The following is a 23,534-nucleotide window of genomic DNA, read 5'->3' as shown; positions in this document are numbered from 1 at the left end:
TTTTTAAATCGAAATCATCTTGTTAAAGGAGGGTAGTTGTTATGTGGGGGATGGGAGGGGACACACCAGCAGTGCTCAGGGGTTACTTCTCAGGGGACCCTATGGGGTGCCGGGGATTGAATCCGAACCCCATCAGCCGCATAAAGGCAAGCACCCTGCACACGGTACTATCCCACCGGCCCCTGGAGATGGTAGTTCTAAGGAGAATGTGGGTGAATGAAAGAAAAGCAAGGCCAAGGCCTCGCCCCCTGCCCCCCCACTCCCATAAAGGAACATGCGCCCTAAAGAAGGGCATGGGTTACCCCAGAGTGTAGCACTGCGAAGTGAAGGGAAGAGGGACCGGGGGAAGCAGCTGACCGGCTTCCAAATGGAGTCTGCGCAGAGTGCCTTAGTGCAAATGAGAGCCTCAAGGTGGGGGCTCGACAGATAGTCCGGTGGGGAGGGCATTCGCCTTGCATGCAGCAGCCCTGGGTTCCCATATGATCTCCTGAGCCTCATATGATCTCCTGAGCACAGAGCCAAGAGTAAGCCCTGAGCACAGCCAGGGTGGCCCCCAGACAAACCATCGGAGCCTCAGGAAAGGCACTTGGAGGACTGAGCGTCTCCCTCGTGCTCCTGGAATGAGCAGCGAGGGTGCCCTGCAGTCCCGGCTCGGGCTGTTCTCCCTCCGGGCAGCAGCCTTCGCCCTGCCTCCCCCTCAGGCCTCCGCCGCCCGGCGCCTTCCCTTCCTGCCCCTCTTGCTGACGCCCCGAGTGCTTCCTCCCCACAGCTGGGCCGTGTCTCTGTGCCATGCAGGGCGCTGCCCTCCCCTCCCCAGTCTGCGCTGAGTCACAGCCCCTGGCAGCCCTGCCTCCGACCCCAGGAGGCCTCCCGGGCAAGTGAGGGGCCTCCCAGCCCTGGCAGGGCCGGCCAGATGGAGGCCAGGCTCCACAGCAATAACCATGGCAACCGGCGGGGGGTGGGAAGAGCTGGCATTTGGAGCTGGCATCGGGAACCAAGGGGCAGCGCACAGCTGAGCCCTGGGGGGTGGGGGGAACGGTGCCCTCGCAGGCCAGAGCAGTCTCGCTCGGGTGCAGAGGGGCACAGCGGTACCCCACGGCCCGGCCGCGCGCGCCCACGGAGGGCTGGGCTGTGTGCCAGGCGCCGAGCCAAGGGCTTGACGTGGTTCAGCCACCGAAGTGCCTCGCCAGCTGTCAGAGGTCGGTGCTCTCAGGAGTAGCCGTGGTGGGACAAGCCCAGAGGCACACATGGGTCACCGTGGTGCTCTGTGGGGTGACCCTGTCTGTTACCCCAGGGGTGGCCTCGCCGTGGCCCTTTATCTGGACCAAGCCACTCGAGGCTGCGTCAGTGCCTCACCCCTGGCCTCTCCACCGAAGGGCAGTGCTGAAGGCCCTGGGACCTGGTTGGCTCTTTCCACTTGCATGCCAAAGTGGCCTTGCTTGGGACACTCCTTGGCCTGCCTCCCTCCCTGTCTCCACAGCTTGGAGAGCAGGGCAGAAGCAGGGGAAGGAGGTTGGGGGGGGGGTCCCTGCTGGCACCCAGGGTGCGTGCACACCTTGATTGCCCTCAGCTCCTAGGCTGGGCCAGCCCGCTCATCGGAGGACCGCCGAGCCAGCAGGGGTGCCCAGCTGAGGCCCCTCTCCTCATGACTACCCCCCACTTTGATCTCCTAGGCTCCTGCCACCGCTGGAAGGCCCCCAGAGCTCCCCTGGCCACTCCAGACTTGGCGAGGGCTCCCGGCCCGACTGGCCGGGGGGCAGCCGCTATGACCTGGATGAGATCGATGCCTACTGGCTGGAGCTCATCAACTCCGAGCTCAAGGAAATGGGTAGGTGCCCCCGAGGCTGAGGGGGGCGGAGGACGGGGGGGCGGGCAGGGACGGGCTTTCCCCTCTGCCCCGCATCCTCCTGTGACAGGGCAGTGGCCGTCCTGGGCTTGTTGCTGTGGGGTCAAGGGCTGTCCCCCCACGGCACTGCTGTTTAGAGACATTCTCTGGCTCGCGTAGCTGCTGTGTGAGGGCGCCCCCGTCATGCGGCTCACAGCGCACCGGGAAGGGACTAATGAACTCAGGAGTGTGGGATGGCAGCGGGCTGGGGCCCAGGAAGGAAGGGCCCAGCCATTGCCACAACACACACACACACACACACACACACACACACACACACACACAGCAGGCTGGGACCCAGGAAGGAAGGGCCCAGCCATTGCCACAACACACACACACACACACACACACACACACACACACACACACACACACACACACACACACACACACACACACACACACACACACACACGTCTATTGAGGGCTGAGTCAAGCCCAGACCCCGGGACCTGCAGCCTTTGTTTTTACACACACACACACACACACACACACACACACACACACACACACACACACAGACGTCTATGGGGGCTGGGTCAAGTCCGGGTCCTGCAGACCGTTTCCCCACGAGGGCTCCTCCTGATTCTGTTTCTTTCCTGTGGCCTCCCTGGCCTGCTGGTTGACCCTCCGTCTCCTGCCATGCCTCCACCCCTGTGTTATGACTGTCACCTGTGGCCCTCTTGGGATGTCCTGGCGGCCTGTAGGGGCCCTTGATGGTGAGACACGGTGGAAGTGAGAAGCCCCAGGCAACCCGCCGCGCCTGACCCGCTCCCCTCCCGCCCACAGAGAGGCCTGAGCTGGACGAGCTGACGCTGGAGCGGGTGCTGGAGGAGCTGGAGACGCTGTGCCACCAGAACATGGAGCGGGCCATCGAGACGCAGGAGGGGCTGGGCATCGAGTACGATGAGGACGTGGTCTGCGACGTGTGCCGCTCCCCCGAGGGCGAGGATGGCAACGAGATGGTCTTCTGTGACAAGTGCAACGTCTGCGTGCACCAGGTGGGCGGCCCCGGGCCCCACGCAGTGCTCCCCCCTCTGTGCTCCCCCACTCTGCACCCAGTGTGAGTACACTGTGCTCACACCACCACCACCTCAGCTGGCCCCTGCTGGCAGTTCCCCTCTGGCCGGTCCGGTGGGGCACTGAGAAGTAGGGCTCACGCGCCCTGGGTTCAGCCTTGATTGAAGACATGCAGAAGTCCCCCCTGCCCCCCAGTCTCGCCCTCCTGAACATACACAGGCACAGCCCAGAACAGCGCCAGAGAGCAGAGCCCAGAGCCCGGCGACCACTGTGACTCTGGGTACCTGTCAGCCCCTCGGGTCTGTTTCCACACCAGGCAATGAAAGTGAGTTAAGAGGAGTCAGCGCCTTTTCTCTGAGCTGTGTCACCGCCGGGGGCATTGGTACACCAGGCTTCCCCACTGGCGCTCTCTTCATCTCAGGCCCCAAAGCTCTGCACTCGGAATTATGCCTGGGGACCTCAGGGAGGCTGCGCCAGGCTGGCGGGTGGGTGGGCAGTGGACGCCCTTCTCCCACCTCCCCCGTAGCCCGCAGCTCTCAGTGCTACAGGCCAGGTGTGTGCGGGAGGGTGTTGGCTTCGTATTGGAGGGTATTGACTCTGTTCAAGTCCAGGGGCATGGGAAATCGCTCCTGGACCCTGGAGCAAAGGTGACTATCCACCCAGCAGAGGGCAGCCCTGAGGCTGTCCCAGAGGACAGTGGATGCCTCTCAGGCTCCCAGGGAGCCACCAACTCCAGGGCAGAGCCATCGAGCTGGGGTGTCGCTCTGTATTTCTAGCTGAGGCTATGGCCCAGCCTGATTGGTCAGCTCTTCCGCTCACGACCGCCCCTTTCTGCTCTCTGCCTAGGCTTGCTACGGGATTCTCAAGGTGCCCACGGGCAGCTGGCTATGCCGGACATGCGCCCTGGGCGTCCAGCCGAAGTGCCTGCTCTGCCCCAAGCGAGGAGGGGCCCTGAAGCCCACCAGAAGCGGGACCAAGTGGGTGCATGTGAGCTGCGCTCTGTGGATTCCTGAGGTGCGTGGAGGGGCTGGAGCAACGGTGCAGCTGGCAGGGCGTTTGCCTTGCACGCGGCCAACCTGGGTTCGATCCTCAGCATCCCATATGGTCCCCTGAGCACGGCCAAGAGTAATTCCTGAGTGCATAGCCAGGAGTATCCCCTGAGCATCTTTGGGTGTGACCCCCAAAAAATCTCCCCCCAAAAAACAAAACAAACAAAAATCCTGAGGTGTGTGGACCGGACCTCAGCCCCCAGGCAGTGGGTGTGCATGACTCAGCTGGCAGAGCTCTAGGGTAAGCAGTGCGACCCACGTGTAAATGGGGCTGTCAAGTTTGGGCTCTGAGTTTGGGGGGCTGCCCACAGGGATCGCTCCACGCGAATGTGGGAGTGTGGGTCGTGGAAGGGTGGGCACAGATGGTCGGTATGGGGGCTGGAGAGAAGCAAGGCAGGGAAAGCAGGTTGTGGGGTCTCTGGAATTCAGGCTCTGAGTCACGCCCCTTGTTCTAAGCCAAAATAAAGAAACCCAAATGACCTTAATAAAAGTCAGGCAGCAGCAGCAGCCGAATGCACACTTAGCTGTGCTTGGAGATCACTCTGTTCTGGTGCACATGCCTGGTATGTACAAAGCACCAAGTTCAATTCCAGGCATTGCACAGAACCCCCAAGCACCAGCTCTTGATCAGCCTGACTTCTGAGCTCAGGTTGGCATGCCTAAAATGTAAAATTAAAGCAAAGCTAAATGCAGGGCTGGAGAGAAAGCACAGCTGGCAGGTGGCCCTGACACATACTCAACACCACATACATACACACACATGCTCACACAAATACTGACACACACATATATACCACATGCTCTCAAACACATTTACACACACTCCAACACATGGCGCACGTACACAAAGGCACACAAGAGTGCTCGAACACACATACACGCACACACACACACACACACACACACACACACACACACATGCATGTTCACCAGCTCGCAGTCCCTCGTGGCTTGCTGCGCTGCATATTGTGGCCTCGGGGGTAGCTGTACTGTGTGCCCACAAGAGCCACCAGCTCCCAGATCCACACTGGAACCCTGGGCTACGTCTGAGGACCCTCTGGGATGCACAGGACAGGGGTGGGTGATGAACCAGGACCCCAGTCAGTGGGACCCCCTGGTTCGGAACGTCTGGAAAGGCCTCCTGGGCATGACACCCAGGCCTGAGCGTGGGCGGGGCTCCCATCTCCACCTAGGGGCTCAGCCAAGCCCACCTCGACCAGCCAGGAGGACCCTGGGAGCCTCCCAGGGGTCAGGGGGACGTGCTGCCTCTGCTTCCTTTTCGGACAAGAGTAAGAAGTTAGACATGGGCTCTCGAGGGAAATCTGAAGATACGATTAACAGTTCTGAGGCAGAGGAGAGAAAAGGGCCTCATGTGTGCTCACCTGTACGCATGTACGCACCCAAGGAGTTCCCCCACGGGCCCAACCCAGGCACACACACCCCTGGTCCTTCACACCCACCAGCACGCCCACCCAGCCGCCAGTTTAGGGCAGTTGGAAGGGACTTGGGATTCAGGGGCTCCCTGCGTGCCCATCACCTGCTTCCCGCAGTTTGGGATCGGAGCCTAAGATCGCTCCCCGTGTCCTGCCCAGGTCAGCATCGGCTGCCCCGAGAAGATGGAGCCCATCACCAAGATCTCACACATCCCGGCCAGCCGCTGGGCTCTGTCCTGCAGCCTCTGTAAAGAGTGCACGGGCACCTGCATCCAGGTACGGTAGGGGCTCCGGGCTGGGGGTGGGGCAGGAACCACAGCAGCCGCTGCTTTTCCTACCCCCGACCCCTTTCCTAGACAATCCAGGAGCTCGGGACAGTACCCTGTGCCAGAACCCCAGGGCCGGTCCTCCATAACGCGAGGCTGAGCTGGAGCGAGCACAGGGCCCGTCCCCAGTGCTGAGGGCTCTGGCGTCCCCCGTCTGAGACTGTGGGCTGAAGGGGCCCATTGACCTTGCTGTGACAGCTGGTGCCCTTGACGTGGGCGGGGTGGGAACTGACGGCTCCCCTGACAACAGCAGTGCTCCGAGGTGGTGAGCAGCGGGGTAACCCCCGGTGCCTGGCCTGCCGACCTGCCTTTGCAGAAGGCCCTCCTGAGGCTGCTGGTCTCAGGTGGGGCAGGGTCACCTCTGTGCTCCCTCATTTCCTGAGAACAGTGACAGCCCTTCAGGGTCTTCCACCCGGTTGGGGCAGGGCAGGACTCATAGGCGGTCACTCACTATGGGATTCTTACCGAGAGTTATCCACCGCCCATGGCCATCCGTTGAGGCCAGGAGGGAGGTACAAACCCCTGGAGAAAAGATGGGATCAGGGACAGGGATGTGACTCGTGTGTGCGAGGCCCTGAGTTTGATCCCTGACACGGCATGCCCCCTCTCAGCACCGAGGGGGTTGTAGCTGTGGTTGCCTTGGGCACTATCATCTGTGGACCCAAAATACAAAGAGAAGGGTGCTGGGGGCAGAGAGATTGTACAGTGGGTAGGGCACTTGCCTTGCACGTGGCCAGCCCGGGTCCCCAGTACCGCGCATGATCCCCAGCCCTGCCAGGAGTGATCCCTGAGCACAGAGCCAGGAGATAGCCCTAAACAGCGCCAGGTGTGGCCCAATAACCAAAGCAAATAAAAATTTGGGGAGATCCTCGAGAGATAGTCTAGGGCCTGTCACGTGACTAATGCTGGTTGACTCCCTGACTGATCCCCAGCCCGCCAGGAGTGATTCCCCAAGCACAGAGCGAGGCATGATGCCTGACCAGACAGGTGTGGGTCCCCCGCACACCAAAAAAGGAAAAAGAGAAGGACTTCAGCTCTTGTTCTTGGAGGGCATAGCCAGGTCCCCCGAGCTGCAGTCTGCCCCACCCGAACCTCTTGCTTTTGATGCACAATTGGAGACATTTGGGTGCCCTGGAGGTGCCACTTTGCCACAGTTCTGTTGGCTTCCCGGGGTACATGCTGCTGAATTCTCATCCCTTCCTGTACCCTCAGAGCAACTTCCTCTTCCTGCCGCACACCCGTCCACGCACGGCAGGAAGAGTGGGTACCCTCAGGCACCACCTGGTGCCCCCAGCCTGCCCAGGCTGTCTCCACATCCTGTGCCTGACTCAGCCTGGGCCCCCACGGCACGTGCTCTCGCCCAGCTGCCTGAAGCCACCCCCCCTTCTCTCCACACAGTGCTCCATGCCCGCCTGCGTCACGGCGTTCCACGTCACATGCGCCTTCGACCACGGCCTGGAAATGCGGACTATCTTAGCCGACAACGATGAGGTCAAGTTCAAGTCCTTCTGCCAGGAGCACAGCGACGGGGGCCCCCGGGGGGAGCCCGCGTCCGAGCCCATGGAGCCCAGCCCAGCCAGCAAGGACCTGGAGAAGGTGACGCTCCGCAAGCAGCGGCTGCAGCAGCTGGAGGAGGAATTCTACGAGCTGGTGGAGCCGGCCGAGGTGGCCGAGCGCCTGGACCTGGGGGAGGCGCTGGTGGACTTCATCTACCAGTACTGGAAGCTGAAGAGGAAAGCCAACGGCAACCAGCCCCTGCTGACCCCCAAGACCGACGAGGTGGACAACCTGGCCCAGCAGGAGCAGGACGTCCTGTACGGCCGGCTGAAGCTCTTCACCCACCTGCGGCAGGACTTGGAGAGGGTGAGTGCCCTCCCACCCGCCTGCTTGCCCCCCGGGGGGCTCCCGGGGACCTCCCCCACCCCACGCCCCGGCCCTGGGGCAGCCGTGGCTCACTCAGAGGGCTGAGGTGAGCACCCAGGACCTCCAGGTCCTGCACTCAGTGGGGATCGCTCTGTCCAACAGGGAAGGTTCAGCCCTCGGGGCTCTCAGCTTCTCTCCTGCCAGCCCTCTCGCCAGTGCAGTGAAGGCGGGGGGCCCTTCAGGGACGGGGGGAGCTTCCAACACCCTGTGTCCTGGCCCCTCTGTGGCCTTGTGGCAGTTTCTGGCAGTCAGGGGCCAGTGGGGTCACCAGGGTCTGCCTGTGCTGTGCCAGCACCGGGGAGTCAGGGATGAACTGGTCTCCTGGGGGCGCTGGACCAAGGGAAGGGTAGGAGAAGGGGCATGGGGCGGACTGAGGTCGCTGCCACTCCTGTGCAGGAATTTAGGAACCCCCCCTCTGCGGGGTGGCATGACCCCCCTTTCATCTGCATGCAGGGGAGGCCGGAGACTCTGGCTTTGGGCCCTGAATGAGGAGAGGATGGGGGTCCCGGTGTCATGGCTTGGGGATGGGGCTGTGTTGGGTACAGGGTAATGAGTTGAATTCCTGAAGCATGGAGGTTACCCTGCGTTTCCAGTCCCTAGAGCCCCTGGAAAGAAGGTGAGGGGGTGGGGCGGGGGTCTGCCTCCAGCGGGCCCTCAAGCTTGATTTTCCTCTCCTTCTGGTACCTCCAGCTAATAAAATACCAGCCCCCAGTTCTGGCCATCCCCAGGATGAAAAGGTGCTTCTGGGTCAGTGACCCAGTTCTCGGAACCCCGGTGCTCTTCTGGCCTTCCTCGCAGGCGGGCCTGGGTTCCTGGGGGCCCCGCCACTGTCTGAGTGCCTGTGGCAGTGCCTGCCGGCTGTGCCAGGGCCAGCGGCAGCAGGCTTGGTCTGGCCTCGGGCAGCCGCTGTTCCCAGGTAGACGGCAAAGGGGGGGCAGCCTGGCAGGCTGGGAGCTCGGGGTCTCCTCCCACACCCCACTGCCCTCCCTCAGGTCCCCAGTGGCGACAGCCCTCCCCCGGCTCAGCAGCATTCACTTCCCCCAGCATCTCTCGGGGTCAGGGGGCAGTGAGCACACGCCCTGCTGAGAGCCAGGCTATGTCCCAAGCGTCCCTCGGGCCCACGCTCATCACCAGGGCTTCTCACGAGCCTCCTGCCTTGACTTCCTGTTTCCGAGCGACCCTGCAGCTCAGTGGTGTGGGGAGCAGAGACGGGGTGGGTGCGCCGACGGCGGGTATAAAGTTACCCTGGAGAAAGGCCACCGCGGCCCGTGTGGGCAGCTGCGGAAGTGCTCAGAGATTCCATGGCAGGAGGCCGTCCAGGATTGGGTTTTCTCAGATCTGAGCTGAATCCAAACCTGGGGGGGGGGGGGCAGGCGGGGGGCGGGATGCGACTTGCTGTGAAGACAGGGGCCGGATAACTCGAGCTTCTGTCATTTCCGGGAGAAGGCTCCTCCTCACCAGAGGCCACTGGTGACCGGGGCTCCGGCTGAGGCTGACCCCAGTCGCCCCAAGCTGGCAGAGCCTCCTTGTCAGGCAGGCCCTGGCCTTCAGGGCCTCAGGAAGAAGGGGTGGACTGGCTCAGAAGCTGGTGCAGCTGCCAGCGGTGCGGGAGGGTCTGTGTCCAGGCTGTTGGCCTGGGCCTGGCAGGCAAGGGAGGGGAGTGGCAGCAGAGCTGGGCCAGTAGAGCCCAGGTCCAGCCTCTGTCACAGCCACACTCTCTGCTCGGAAGGAGTGAACAGGACAAGGGCAGAGCCCCTAATGGCCCAGGCCTGTGGGTGGCCTGGCTGGCCGGTCAGTCCCCAAACAGGGCCCATGGCAGAGCCCAGTCTCTGACCAGCCTGGCGCAGGCACCTGTCCAGCAGGGCGGGGTCATTTGGAGGCGGAGGCCTGGGCGGGCTGGCCTTGATCACAGTGAGGATGAGGGAGCATCTTGTCAGTGGTGGGTTTATTGGAGCGACTGTGACCCCTTGAACAGTTTCACCCTTTCTTTGGGGTCTGGGGCCACACCCTGCGGTGTTCAGGACTTACTCCTGCCTCTCTACTTAGGGATCATTCCTGCGGGGGCTCGGTGGACCCTATGGGATGCCGGGGATTGAACCCGGGTCGGTGAGCGCCCTCCTCACGGTGCCGCCACTCCAGCCCCACAAGCAGTCTGACTCTTGTCAGGTCGGGTTCCATGGGGGAGCCGAGGAGCCTGCCAGAGCTGGAGCCTGGCTGTCGCGGGGCACCCTCCCGCCTGTCACTTTGTCCCTCAAGGCCAGGCACGGCTGCTGCTGATGGCAGAGGGCCCCTGCCCTGGCCGGTGCGTCTGCCTGCGCGTGCGTCTCCGCAGTCGCAGCCCAAGGCTCGGCCCGCCTGCTCGGGCACACGCAGCCCCTGCAGCCTTTGGGAGTCGTTCCCGGCTGACAAAACAGTCGCAGCGGCTGACATCAGCCCGCCCCACTGGTTTCCCCTAGCAACTGGGCTGGCTGCAGGGCCGCCGGCGCACAGCCCTGGCAGCACCTGCTCGCGGGGCGTTTATGCGAGACCCTGGTCTGAGAGGGGCCCCGGGAGAGAGAGGGGCAGCTCACAGGCAGCACCCCCAGCCACGATGGACAGGCAGGGACCCCCTTCCCCCATCTCGCCTCGTTGCCATCGCCTTCCCAAGGGGAGGGCCAGCTTGCCCTCCCCCACAGCTGCCACCTTCTTCCTCCTTGTCAGTTGGCCGCTCCCCGTTTCTTCCGTTCTCACTGCCGTGACTGGGGGCGTCTTGGCTGCCGTCACTGGGGGCCCTCCCAGCCCACACCTGCCTCCCCGGGAGGGCCCCTGCCTTGCTCAGCCCCTGCTGCCCCCTTCCGCTGGCTTCCCGGGCAGTCCCCGTTGTCTCCGCTCAGCCTCCTTCGCCCAGCCCAGCGCCTCCCGGGTCCCCGCCTCCACCGCCCGCCGACTCTTCACTCTGCGCCCCTGGCTCGCCCTCGGTGCACGGGTCTGTCCCCAGGGGGTCTCTCCCGCAGAGGGGCCATGGCGTCCACCTGCAGTGACCCGGGAGCAGTGAGCACTGGGTCGCCTCCACCTCGTGGCGTGCAGCCAGCCTGGGTGCTCCCACCTCTTCCACCTCCCTCGGGGCCCCCCTTCTCTCTGCACTCTCAGACCAGGACATCCTGACTTCTTGCCCATCGACCCCTATTTCCCTTCCCTGCCTCCCCACCCCCCTGCAGTGCTGCTCCCGAGCCCTAGGGCTCCGCCAGCATTTCAAACGTTCCCCCTTTTCCCCTCTAGGAAAACATTTTCCCTCCCATGTCCCAGGTCAGAGGAGGTTTTTTCCCCATCCACACGGCTCACTGCTCTTCCGTATTTGCTTCTGGCCAAACTCCTGCTACTACTATATTCTGGAACCATCCACCAGGACCACCCAGCAGTCACCTTCTTCCCTTCTCCCCGTCTTGCGTCCTTACGCCCTCCCTGCAGTGACCGCTGTGACCCCCCTCCCAACAGCTCAGTTCTCCTACTCCCTGTGTGGAAAGCTGCTCAGGCCCCAGTGCTCTTTCGCATCTACCCCATGCCTTTGCTCCCTACCTGGAGAAGGGGTTGCTGCACGCCTGCTCCTCCAGGTCCCCGGCACAGGTGCGTCTTAGCACAAGGCCACCAGCCAGGCGTCGTCCCCTCCCTCCTCTCCCCCTGCTTCAGCCCCTGTGTGGTTATCCGGAAAACAGACTGAGCTGCTTAGGTGCCCAGTCCATACCCTAGTTTGTTTCTTTTATTTGGGGCTGGGCGGGGCGGGGGGGCGGACACAGGTAATATTTTCACTTTATTTTTGGTTTTGGCTTTGGGGCCACATCTGACAATGCTCAGGGCTTACTCCCCACTCTGTGCTCAGGAATTAGTCCTGGCAGTGATAGCACAGCGGTTGGGCGTTCGCCTTTCACGCAGCGGACCCGAGTTCGTTTCCTCCACCCCTCTCGGAGAGCCCGGCAAGCTACCAAGAGTGTCGAGCCCGCGAGGCAGAGCCTGGCAAGCTACCCGTGCATATTGGATATGCCAAAAACAGTAACAATAAGTCTCTCAATGAGAGATGTTACTGATGCCTGCTCGAACAAATCGATGAACAATGGGATGACAGTGCTCGGGGGACGATATAGGATGCTGGGGATCAAACCCGGGTCAGCCATGTGCAAGACAAGCGCCTTTCCCACTGTCCTAACTCCCCAACCCCCACTAGGGTATTTTAGGGGATTTCTGTATGAGGAAGAGAGTGCTGGGCTAGCAGAAGGTCAAAATGTCCTGTCCAGGTGCCGAGGGTAGGGTGACTAGGGGTGGAGGGCACCGATGGGAAAAGCTTCAGGAACGTTCAGATGGATCAGCTCTGGGGGCCAGTGAGGTGCCGGGTCTTTGGGGATGACCTCTGAGGACTCAGCCTTCCCACACCCTCCTACTACTACCAAGAACCTGCACAGAGCCCCTGAGCCCGACTTTACTCTGGTGCAGTTCCCAGCCTGTGCCTGCCTGTGCGACCGACTCCCACCAGCCTCACTGCCCCCTTGGCAGTCAACATTCCTCTCTGGCTCAGAGCTGCCTGGTCCTGTCACTACTAATTGGCTTCTGTCTGCCCTGCAGAAGAAAGGGACCTGGAAGCTATTGCTCCCTGCGGAGCCCAGGGCCCAAGGCCCAGGGTCCAGAGTGCACAGCCTGGCCACATGAAGGAAGAACTTGCTGGAAGAGAGCCCCGAGGAAGTACGGAACTTGAGAGGAAGGACCCTCGGGCCGGAGCAAGTCCCCTGGGGCTGGAGCAGTGGCTGCCCCGTGTTAGTTTTTTTGCTTTTGTTTTTGTTTGAGGGCCACACCCAGTAATGCTCAGGGGTTACTCCTGGCTCTGCACTGAAGAATGACTCCTGGCGGTGCTTGGAGACCCAGTGAGATGCCAGGGATCATCAGACTGGGTGCATGCAAGACAAACGCCCCAACTTGCTGTACTGTCTCCCCAGCCCCCGTGGCTGCTCCTTGGAGAGGCTCTGGCCCTGTGATGGCATGGTGATCTGGCACACCTGGACGGAGCACCCCGGAATGACTTTGCGGAGCCTGTCCAGCAGGAGGGAAACTAGAGCAGGCTTTCTGGGGTCTCATTCAGGACCTCGCCCAGGAGGATACCTGGGCCAGCAGAAGTCCTGCCACTTCAGCACGGTGACAGCACCAAACCAGGGGACACTTTGGGACCTCCAGTTCAGACTTACAGAACAGCAAGCTGAAGAACATGAAGACAGACCTCTCTCTGGGGACAGTGGTACTGGCCTCTGCACGGGACGGTCCTGGTGGGACCCCGGATTCTCATTCCGCAGCTCTGGAGAAGCTGACCAGGCTGCTCGGGGCGCCGTCCTGAGCCAAAGACGATGCCAGGAAGAGGACATGTCACACATGTTGACTTGACCCAAGGACGAAGCACCCTGAGAGCAGCCGGAGCAGCCCCAGACAGTGGAGAGGCTGCGTGGACACAGCACATCTTCCCGGACGGCCTCGGCGAGCCCAAGAGGCCCCTGCCGCGAGGAGTGGTGTCTCCGGCATGGCCGTGAGAACCTTGGGACCTGTACCAGCGCAGATGTGGGCCTGGAGGCAGGCGGCCAAGGACTGCTGGACCTCGCACTCAGGAACATCCCCCGGCCACTGCGGTCTCGGGAGAGGGCGTGGGCTTTTTGCCGTGGTGCTTGCCTTGAAGAGTTTCTTTGAGCAGAAAGAGGCCTTGGCGAGGAGGTAGAGGGATGGACCTGGTGGCCTTTCAAGGCTGCCCTGCAGGGAGTGCAGGCCCACCAGGAGGGCACTGGGGGCGGGAGCCAGCCCGGCTCTCCCGGCCGCTCATGGGCTCCACACAGGCCCAGGGCCAAGGCTGTGCTAGGCCACGAGCTTTGGATGCGAGAGTTCGGCGCAGGTCAGGTAGGGGTGCCAGCCAGGGCCTCGGGCCCAGACGCTGTCTTCACCCGTGGGTACGGCTCCCCCAGAGCTGGGGAGGTTAGGGGTGGTGGCCCGTGAGTAAGGTGGAAAAATCTCTCTTGTGTTTCCTCAGGTTAGAAATCTGTGCTACATGGTGACAAGGCGCGAGAGAACGAAACACACCATCTGCAAAGTCCAGGAGCAGATTTTCCACCTGCAGATGAGACTTATTGAACAGGATCTGTGTCGAGGTAGGCGCTTCCCCGCCCGCCGCCGACGGCCACCTCTGTGCACACCTGCAGGGCTGACTCCCACCAAGGGGGCGTCTTTCGGACCTGCTGGGGATCAAGGGGGGTGACCCGGGACCATTGGCCGTCTTCCCTGCTCTCCTTCTTCCAGTCTTGGTCGGAGCTGCAGGTCGGAGTAGAGGCTGGCTTTCTGGTTCCCTGGGGACATCGAGGCAGAGCAGGCCGCCGCGTGCAGGGAAGAATGAACGCGAGCAGCTCCCTGAGACTCGGGGCTGGCGAGCCTGATGCCCGGAGGTTCTTGGGACCCAGCAACCTCAAGCAGTGTCGTTGCTCAGCAATTACTGGTTTTGGTTTTGTTTTTCATCGACTTTACAACAAAAACCCAACACTGGGGTCAGAAGAGCTGAGCCCAACGGGTCAGCCAGATCAAGAATGCCAGATCACGCAAGAAGCCCCATGCCAGCCACCTGGATGCCTTCTTCCTCTCTTGCTGTTATGATCTAGGAATCAAAGGCAAGGGCGGGGATGTGACTTACCGAGAGCACAAGGCCTGCGTCAGAGCCCTGGTACCACACAGTCAAACAGAGAAACCGACAAACAAGCCCAGGTCGAGAGACAGCGAACTCAGCAGGCTGGAGCGTGTGCTGTCCATGTAGGAGGCCCAGATTCAACCCCTGGCACCTCGTTGTTCTCTGAACACCGCCTGGAAGGGCCCCAAAACAAACTCGAGAACCAGACAGAGGCCAGGCAGCTCGGACACTGCTCTCTGGTCAGCTGTGTGCGTGTGCAAGTCCCCGCGCTGAGGCTGGACACGTTGAAGAGGTCAATGCCTCCCCACCCCCACGGTACCCTGCTGGAGGATGACGTGCAGCTCTGTTGGACAGAGATTCTAAGCCAGGGCCTGTCGCCTACTGCTTAGCCTCTGGGTCCGGCTGGACTGGCAGTGGAGCTGGCTCTGTCACCTCCCCTGCACAGACGGTGCTCAGCTGCCTTGATTGCACTTGATGCTCACCCTTCCTCTGGCCGTGATCCCACGCTGCCAGGCACAGGTGCTGGCTCAGGTGGGGCCCTGCTCTGCAGAGCTCAGCGTGCATCTCACCTCCCTGAGACACTGGCATATTGCCGCCTGACTGCTCCTCACTGTCATGATGGAATGGACAGGAATTCCGACTCAGGGAGGCCGCCATACCAGCGTTGGGAAGGGGCATCTGTCGATGGCTGCAGTGAACCCCTGGAGCAGTGAACCCCATATAAGTAAGAGGAGATGCAGGAGGAGAGGCGCAGACTCAAGGCTGTGGACTGGCAAGGCCAGCCCTACCCACTCCACATGCCAGAAAAACCTCATCAAGGACCGGACTCCCAGGGTTGAAGAGATAGTTCAGTGGGTAGGGCACATGCCTTGCATGTGGTCGACCCAGACTTGATCCCCAGCATCCCATATGGTTGCTGAGCCCACCAGGAGTGATCCCTGAGTGCAGAGCCAGAAGTAAGCCCTGAGCACACTTGGGTATGGCTCCAAAACTGAAAACAAACCAGAAGACCCAAGAAAGGACAAGGTTCTGCATGGAGTTTGGGGATAAACATGGTGGTCGCAGGCACCCTCCATGCAGAGCATCACGGAACAAGACTCCTTTAGGGCTGGAGCGATAGGACAGTGGGTAGGGCACTTGCCTTCCACACAGCTGACCCGAGTTCGATCCCCGGCATCCCCTATGGTCCCCTCAGCACTGCCTGGACTAATTCCTGAGTGCAGATCTTCTACCCAGAAGGTCTGGGTGACAAGGGCCCCAAGCATGTAGCTGAGGCCTACTTGGCCACGAAGGCTGCTGATGCTTAGGCCGAGCAGGTGAAGGAGCAGACACGGAGAGCAGAGTGGTTAGCGGGACTGCAGGGAGGCCGGTGGGGCCGTCCGAGTGAAGGTGCCAGGATAAGAGAGATGCTCAGACTAACCCGCGGATGCGGGGAACCTCAGCAGCCCCTTCCAGAACAGCCTCCTTGGGAGGGAGGAGGACCTTGAGGTGGCCCAAGGATGTCCAGGAGCTGGGCCCACACCTCCACCTTCTCTTATTTCAGAATAAGGACTTAATTCTTTCCCAGCTTACAGCCAGGGCGCTGGGGGAAGGTTTGCCGCTGCCCTGCGTCCCCGGCCCTGCTCCACGTTCTCGATAGCGCCCCAGTCCTGTGTGGGTGCTCTGAAAGGGTCGGAGGGCCAGCAGGCACCCAGCCCTCCCTTTGGAAGGAGCCCAGGAGACCCTGGCGAGAGCCTGCGGGGAGCCGAGGGCTGGCTCTCCAGGGCCACCGAGGCCGGTTAACCCACCCTGGGCGACACCTGCCGGGGTGCCCCTATTGCCCTCAGCACCCCCCGGCTCTGAGCCCAGGGTGCAGAGACAGGCTGGGGTGATGGAGGACCCCAGAGCTCCAGCTGAGGCTCTGGGTAACTCCCCCATTTCTGCTTTTTCTGTCCCTGCTGCAGAGCGGTCCGGGAGAAGAGCCAAGGGCAGGAAGAGCGACTCCAAAAGGAAAGGCCGCGAGGGCCCAAAGGGAAGCCCCGAGAAGAAAGAGAAAGTGAAGGCGGGCCCTGACTCCGTCCTGGGGCAGCTGGGTGAGTACCCCGCCGTGCAGCACCCCAGCATGAGACAGGGGGACCACCCCCACCACCCTGGGTGGCATGAGAGGCGCCAGAGGCACTTTAGGGTCTCTACAGCAAGGCCTCAGAACCGGCATCCCGGAAAACAGTCTCGTGGAGAGCTGGATATTGAGCCTGGAACTGTCGCTGCCCATCACCCCCTGAGAAACGGGGTCTTCCCAGAGGCCCTTAAGGGGCCTCCATTTCCTCCGGCCCTTTCCAGATCCCCGTCTCAGGCCAGAAGTGGGGTCTCGCAGTCTTCGTCATCGTCCTGCTCAGTTGCATTTTCCCAAATGGGTCCTCCCTTTCCTTCCTTTGCTTGCACCTTCTGGAGCCACCCAGAGACCGATGCAGGAGCCACGGCTGTGGGCTCGTATCCCCCTGGCCCGCGTGCTGCTCTCCGGGACCCAGGACCCGGCCTCAGCATGGCACACAAGCTCCAGGTCTTCATTCCCGTTGGCTGTGTAATAGAAGCTGCCCGCCGCCTCCTCTGGAAGGCCGGCCCGGCCCAGCCTGTTGTTCCTACTAGTCCTCCCCCATCCCTGCCCCAGTGCGCCCCACTGCTTTGCGGTGACAGCTCGGAAGTCCAGCGCCCCCTGGTGATGGGTGAGCATTTTCCTCCCTACACAGCTCCTTTGGTCCTCCTGATACTTTTTCTTTTTTTCTTTTTTTGGGTCACACCCGGCGATGCACAGGGGTTACTCCTGCCTCTGCACTCAGGAATTACTCCTGGCAGTGCTCAGGGGACCATATGGGATGTTGGGAATCGAACCCGGGTCGGCTACGTGCAGGGCAAACGCCCTACCCGCTGTGCTATCGCTCCAGCCCCCCTCCTGCTACTTTTTAATCCAGGAGCCTGGGGGGGGTTTCCTGCTCTGCAACAAAGAATAGGACGCTTGCCTTGTACATGGCTGGCCAGGGGTCCAGCCAAGCTCTGCCAGGAGAGGCCCCTGAGCACAGTTGGGTCTGGCACACCTGTACTGTCACTTGGCTCTGCCCCCACAGATCATGACGTGGGATGTGGGGAGAGGGGGCGTGTGATGTGGGTCCTGCCCTCGGTGGTGTCGTTGGTGGCAGGGTGGGAGGGACATTGAGAACTGCTACGGGCAGCGGGGAAGGAGGGAGGAAGGTGCGGGGAGGCCTGAGGAGGGTGGGCCACATCCCCCTGCCCCCCCCACTGCCGTCTCACCGCCTGCTCTGTCCCGTCCACCAGGCCTCTCCACCTCCTTCCCCATCGACGGCACCTTCTTTAACAGCTGGCTGGCGCAGTCCGTGCAGATCACCGCCGAGAACGTGGCCATGAGCGAGTGGCCGCTTAACAACGGGCACCCGGAGGACCCGGCCCCGGGGCTGCTGTCGGAGGAGCTGCTGCAGGACGAGGAGACGTTGCTGAGCTTCATGCGGGACCCCTCGCTGCGGCCCGGAGACCCCGCCCGGAAGGCGCGCGGCCGCACCCGCCTGCCGGCCAAGAAGAAGTCAGCCCAGGACAGGCCCGGGTCACAGACCACTCCGGACAAGCCCCCCAAGAAGCCTTGGGGTCAGGATACGGGCAGTGGCAAGGGAGGGGGTCAGGGGCCACCCACCAGAAAACCACCACGGCGAACATCTTCCCACTTGTCCCCCAGCCCTGTCGCCGGGGACTGCCCTCTCTCGGCCACCCCCAGGAGCCCCCCACTACTGGCCCCCGACACCCTGGCCCCAGTGGCCACCGACTCGAATGTCCAAGTGCCTGGCCCGACCTCAAGCCCTAAGCCGTCAGGCCGCCTCCGGCCGCTGCGTGAGAACAAGGGAACCCGGAGATCGCCGGGGGCCAGGCCTGACGCCGGGGCGGGACCACCTTCTGCTGCGGCCGAGAGGCCAAAGGTCAGCCTGCACTTCGACACGGAGACTGATGGTTACTTCTCTGACGGGGAGATGAGCGACTCGGACGCGGAGGCGGAGGACGGCGGGGTGCAGCGGGGCACCCGGGAGGCAGCTGAGGAAGTGGTCCGCATGGGGGTACTGGCCTCCTAAGGCAGCCTGGGCCCCTGTCCCGGGCCCTGCTCTGGTCCCCCCTCCCCCTCCCGCGAGGCCTCAGCCCAGTCACAACTGCCATTTCTATTCTTCGCTGAGTGTCCCAGACCCTCCCGAGGCTCCCCCTCGGCTGTGGTTTTATTTTTTAATAATAGAGTTTTGAATTCCACACCTGTCTTTCCTCTGTGCTGGCCTAGGACATTAGGGTTCCTTGCACGGCTCTGGCCAGGGAGAGCGAGCCGGGCTCCTGGCTGAGTGCAGGCGAGAACTCAGGACTCCAGCCCGCTGCCACCAGGCCACGCAGACTGTCAATTGGGCATTATTTCATGGCAGATGGGCCAGCCCAGGGCCTGCCCCGCCTCGTCCCCGAGTTCCACTGGGGTCCTTTTTTTTGGGGGGGGGGTCCTGCTGCACTCCACTGATCCCCAAGGAAGTAGTCAGTGACACCAGCCAGAGTCTATCACTGTCACAAGCACAACGAGGTTATCCGAGAAAGCACTGAGGGGGTGCAGAGGGCCCGGCCGCCAGTTTCAGGGGAACCACAGCCGTCCCTGAGAATCCCCCACGCCCGAGGCCTGCCCGTCCACCCCGCACCCCTCCGCTCCCTTGCTGCCCCTCCCTGCCAGCGCCCAGCCCGGCGGCTCTGTGTAGGGGTTCCCAGAATCCTTCCTGAGCTGTGCCACTTACTCAGGGGACTCCCGAACAGCAGCTGCCTGGGCGGGCAGGGGCTGCAGAGGAGGGCCAGTGCCCAGACAGGGACTCGGGGCACAGACTTGCCGGCTGCAGAGCCCCCTTCTGGGGCTCCAACTTCCTTCCTTCCTTAGGGGCTAGTCTCAGCCCAAGTCTGGTCACTCCCCCCGACGGCAGACCAGGCCAGACCGTTTGCCTTTTCAAGTTTCCCAGCCCTGCTAAGAGATGAGCTTCTTCCTTGGTTTCCTGTAGGAAACAACTTCCAACACGCAGTGGGATCCCGGGGCCCGGGGTGGGCCAGCGCGAAGTCCTGCTGGATGGTTGTTCCTGGTTCCACTGTCCCTCCCAGCCTTAACACCCCCCCCCATCCCCGTTGCCCTCCACCCCTACCCCTGCCCCCCAGCCCTGTGTCCTGCCTTCCAGACCTCACCCCTCCAGGTTCCAGGTGGTTTGCTCGGAAGCGTTTGAGTGGAGTGGCCCCAGGGTGATCGCTCAGGGAACAAACAAAAACAAAGGAATTCAGTGAAAATGTTTTTTTTTCTTTTACAAATTACTCCTGGGTCACTTTCACCACTGGTAAAGCCAGAACTTCTCCAACAAAGAACCTAGTAAAAGTCCAGTGAATCAGTCGAATCATTCTACGGATGCCAAAGAATACTTTGACCCTAAAAACAGCACAGCCTGGACCTGACAGCGTGTCACTGGGACTTTTTCTAATGGCGTTACTTTAGCAACAAAGCGACGACACCCGCTCTTTGCACACGCACCCTCGGGAGAGGACACCGCCGCCCTGCGGGCGCCAGGCACTGGCTTCCAGGTCCCAGGCAGGACCCGCCAACACTGTCGGACTCTGAGACTCACAGAGGGGGCCGGACACACTGATAGCCCACCAGCCCGGAGCCCACCTTTACCCCCGTGGCCCCCACGCAAAAAAAAAAAAAAATACCGCAGGTCAAATCGGGGTGGCCGGGCACAGCTGGCTCCCAACACTCGCTGAGGTACGTGTGAAGTTCAGCATGAACAGAAACCAAGAGAATGACCTCGCTTCAGACACTGGGCCGGGCAGAGTGGACGCGGGGGTACGCGTCCAGGACTGCGGGTGCAGCGTGGGGGACAGCCGGGGCGTGACTGCCATGCTGCTGGGGCTCTAGTAGCCCCCACACGGTCAGCACCGGCACCCCCCAGCACCCCCCAGTCTCTTTCTGGCCTAGAACGGACCTTCCTTCCCCAGGTTTTGGGTCACGGTTTCATCTCTGCTGCATTACACTCTCGGACCATGCAGGATGACCACCAGACTCTGCTGCGGGTGGCATGGGGGCAGCCGGCGATGATGACTCAGGTCCAGCAGCTGCCGTCCTTGCCCGCGTCTCAACTCCTCCCGCCGGAAGTTTCTGGGCTCCCAGGAATAATGGGGGCAGGAGCAGTCCAGGAGGAGCACGAAGGGGGCATGGCGAGGGACTAGGTGAGCCAGATGGGCTCTGGTTGGCGTCTGGCTTTGACCTTCTCCATGGCCTCGTCCTGTGGACTGTACACGGCTGCGGCCGGCAGAGCCACTGCTGGACTGGCTGGCACCCAGGGACCCACTTCTCTCCAGCCTGGTTCCCAGAGCTGTCTGCCAGCGGCTGCTCGCCCCTGATAGGACGGCCGGGCTGCGGACAGGTTGCGGACTCAGTTCCTTAACACTGTGTCCTCAGCCTGGCCCCCCCCCACCACCCTCCTGCCTACTGTCCACAGTGGACAGTTTTGCTGCCCCGAGGTTAAGAGGAAATGCCGGGAAGGGAGGCCTGAGGCCACCCATTCCCCCCACCTCCCACACTCACTGGCCCTCCGCTGAGAGGGAGAAGCTGCTCTGTAACTCATTCCGGTCACCCCCATCCTCCCTCTCCCCCTCCCCTTCATCACCGCAAGAAAGGAGAATACAAGGAAAGTATTTTTATGGATCGCAAGTGTACTTGAAAGCAGATCAGGAGAAGCACGGGAGAGGGTCTGTTTTATTAATGGAGCTCTGACTTGGTGACGGTGTGAGCACTGGTAGTGCCCGCAGGCTCAGCGCCCCCCGGTGGGAGGGCGGGGAGGGTCTCCCCCAGCCCCAGGCTGGCAGACAGAGGGGCCTGAGCTGTGCTGGGACACGGTGCCCCGTGTGAGGGCGATGGGCATGATGGGACTTGCCAGGGCCATGCCTGGAGATGCCACTGCCCGGTTCCAACTGTCAGCCGCATCTGGAATCGGCGTTCCCTTGCTCACTGCCAAACGTGGCCCACTTCCGCCCATGCCCGAGCGCTGCAGAATGATCCAGAGCCAGGTCCTTAGGGAGGAGGCCGTGTCCCAAGCCCCTGGCCCTGCCGGCCACATTGGCCACGGAGCCAGGGCTGGAGTCTGGGACCTCGGGCCTCTCAGGCACTTCCCGCTGCCATGTCCCTCAGATGCACCGTACTCTGCTCCACATCAGCGCGGGGTGGGGGGGTGATATGAATGTCGCAGGAGGAGACATCTTCTTCTGTCTTTGTTTCAAAGAAAGTGATGTGCCATTTGTTAATATACAAGAGAAATATTGAAAATATATTGAAAAGAGCAATTTTAAATTATTTTTGGCTTATGTTGCAATATTTATTTTCTTGTATTAGAGAAGATTCCTTTGTAGAGAAAAAAATGTATTTTTCATTAACGCAAAGACCTATTTCTCCTTTTTGTACATCGTCCATGTTCGCTGCCCTTGACGAGCAATAGAATGTGCGGCCGCCGTGGCGTGGCCCGTGCCCGCTGTGCCCTGCATGCCTCTGTGTTGCCGCTGCTGCGTCGCCCCCCACCCCACCCATCCTGTCCTGCTCACTCATGGGGGTCTCCAGATCCAGGTCCCCTTGAGGGCCTGTCGCCCTCGGAGCCCCGCACTCCTCCTCGTGTGTTGGCAAACGCAGTTAATAAAGCAATGTTTTCTGTGTCGGCTGGTCTGAGGCTGTCTTGCATTGAGGGGGGTGGGGGCTCTGCACAGCCCCAACAGTGTACCAGGTGAAGTCACGTGTCCCTTGGGCGTCCCAGGGGATCCGCAATCCACTCAGGGAGTCTGACGGCAGTGGGTACGCACTGGGGGACATGCTCAGTATTTAATTTGCTTTTCACAAATGCCACCTACCCCTGGAATTCCAGATGGATATGGCACAGGTCCCAGTTCTCAAAATCTCATGAGGGGAAGTTCAGGGCCACATGCCCATGCCCGGGGTGTGATTCTTCTTGGTGCCACATGTTCCCCTGAGCACCGTTGGGTGTGGCCCCCAAAATCAATTGAAAATGAATTAAGAGTTTTAAGACCAAGCCCGGCAGTCCTCAGGGTTTCTTCCTGGTTCTGTGCTCAAAGAAACACTTTCTGGTAGTGCTCAGGGAATCATATTGGTACCAGGTTTCAAACCAAGGTTGGCCACAGCAGCCCCCTGCCTCACCCACCATATTTTATCCCTGGTTCACTAAATATAAATGTTAAGAGGGGCCAAAGAGGGGCTGGAGCAATAGTACAGCAGGTAGGGCACTTGCCTTGCACGCAGCCGACCTGGGTTCAATTCCCAGCATCCCATATGGTCCCCTGAGCACCACCAGGGGTGGTTCCTGAGCCAGGAGTGACCCCTGTGCATCATCGCTGGGTGTGACGCAGAAAGAAAAAAAAAAAGAGGGGCCAAAGAAATAATACAGAAGTGAAGGCCCATGCGTTGCGTGCAGCCAGCCAACCCCAGTTCAGTTCTGGCACCACATGATCCCTTGAGGTGATGTGTAGCTCTGGGGTTGCCCAAGCACCTCCTGATGTGGACGGGGTAATCCTTGGCATCCCAGGAAGCAAGCAGCACCACATCACTGGGCCATCATACTGACCTACTGGTCAACTTGGCCAAAAGTCACCAGGAGGGGCCCCCAGACTCCTGAGCACCACTAGGGAAACAGCTCCCCTTCTTTTTTTTTTTGTCACATTCAGAAATGCTCAGGGGTTCCTCCTGGCTCTGCACTCAGGAATTACTCCTGGCAGTGCTCGGGGGACCCTACGGGATGAGAGGGATTGAACCCAGGTTGGCTGCTTGCAAGGCACATGCCCTACCGCTGTACTATAGCTCCAGTCCCCAGCTCCCCTTCCTGAGCCACCTACTGGGACAATAGATGGTTTGGAAGAAATCTGGGGATAAGTGTCCTTGGATCAGGGGAGAATTTAGAACCTTGGGTGCTATGTTTCGCTGTATAACAGAGATTTTTTTTGTGTTCTTTTGCATTTTGTTTTTAAACCACACCTGGTAATGCTCAAGGGTTACTCTTGCCTCTGCACTCAGGGATTACTCCTGGCTGCTTCTTGGGGTACCATATGTGATGCTGGAGATTGAACCTGGGTCAGCCACATGCAAAGCAAACACCCTACCTGCTGTACTATCTCTCTGGCTCCATCAAAGAT

The 23,534-nt window shown here is 61.2% G+C and overlaps 1 protein-coding gene across 8 annotated transcripts in view; it reads left to right on the top strand.

Annotated features, from left to right (window-relative positions):
* Nucleotides 1-22,049, top strand: part of JADE2 (jade family PHD finger 2) — a 47,485-nt gene extending 25,436 nt beyond the window's left edge. For all 8 annotated transcript variants that reach the window (XM_055141417.1, XM_012933055.2, XM_055141412.1 and 5 more), the window contains 8 exons: nucleotides 1,674-1,828; nucleotides 2,675-2,886; nucleotides 3,752-3,919; nucleotides 5,547-5,663; nucleotides 7,112-7,576; nucleotides 13,668-13,785; nucleotides 16,256-16,384; nucleotides 17,622-22,049. In XM_055141417.1, the coding sequence (XP_054997392.1) occupies nucleotides 1,674-1,828; nucleotides 2,675-2,886; nucleotides 3,752-3,919; nucleotides 5,547-5,663; nucleotides 7,112-7,576; nucleotides 13,668-13,785; nucleotides 16,256-16,384; nucleotides 17,622-18,421 (2,164 nt within the window). In that variant the 3' untranslated portion in view covers nucleotides 18,422-22,049. The remainder of the gene's footprint in view (nucleotides 1-1,673; nucleotides 1,829-2,674; nucleotides 2,887-3,751; nucleotides 3,920-5,546; nucleotides 5,664-7,111; nucleotides 7,577-13,667; nucleotides 13,786-16,255; nucleotides 16,385-17,621) is intronic.
* Nucleotides 22,050-23,534: the final 1,485 nt, after the last annotated feature.

This window comes from Sorex araneus, chromosome 6 (assembly GCF_027595985.1).
Source record: "Sorex araneus isolate mSorAra2 chromosome 6, mSorAra2.pri, whole genome shotgun sequence".
In the NCBI taxonomy this organism is placed as follows: Eukaryota; Metazoa; Chordata; class Mammalia; order Eulipotyphla; family Soricidae; genus Sorex; species Sorex araneus.
This window is presented reverse-complemented; position numbering and strand designations above follow the sequence as displayed.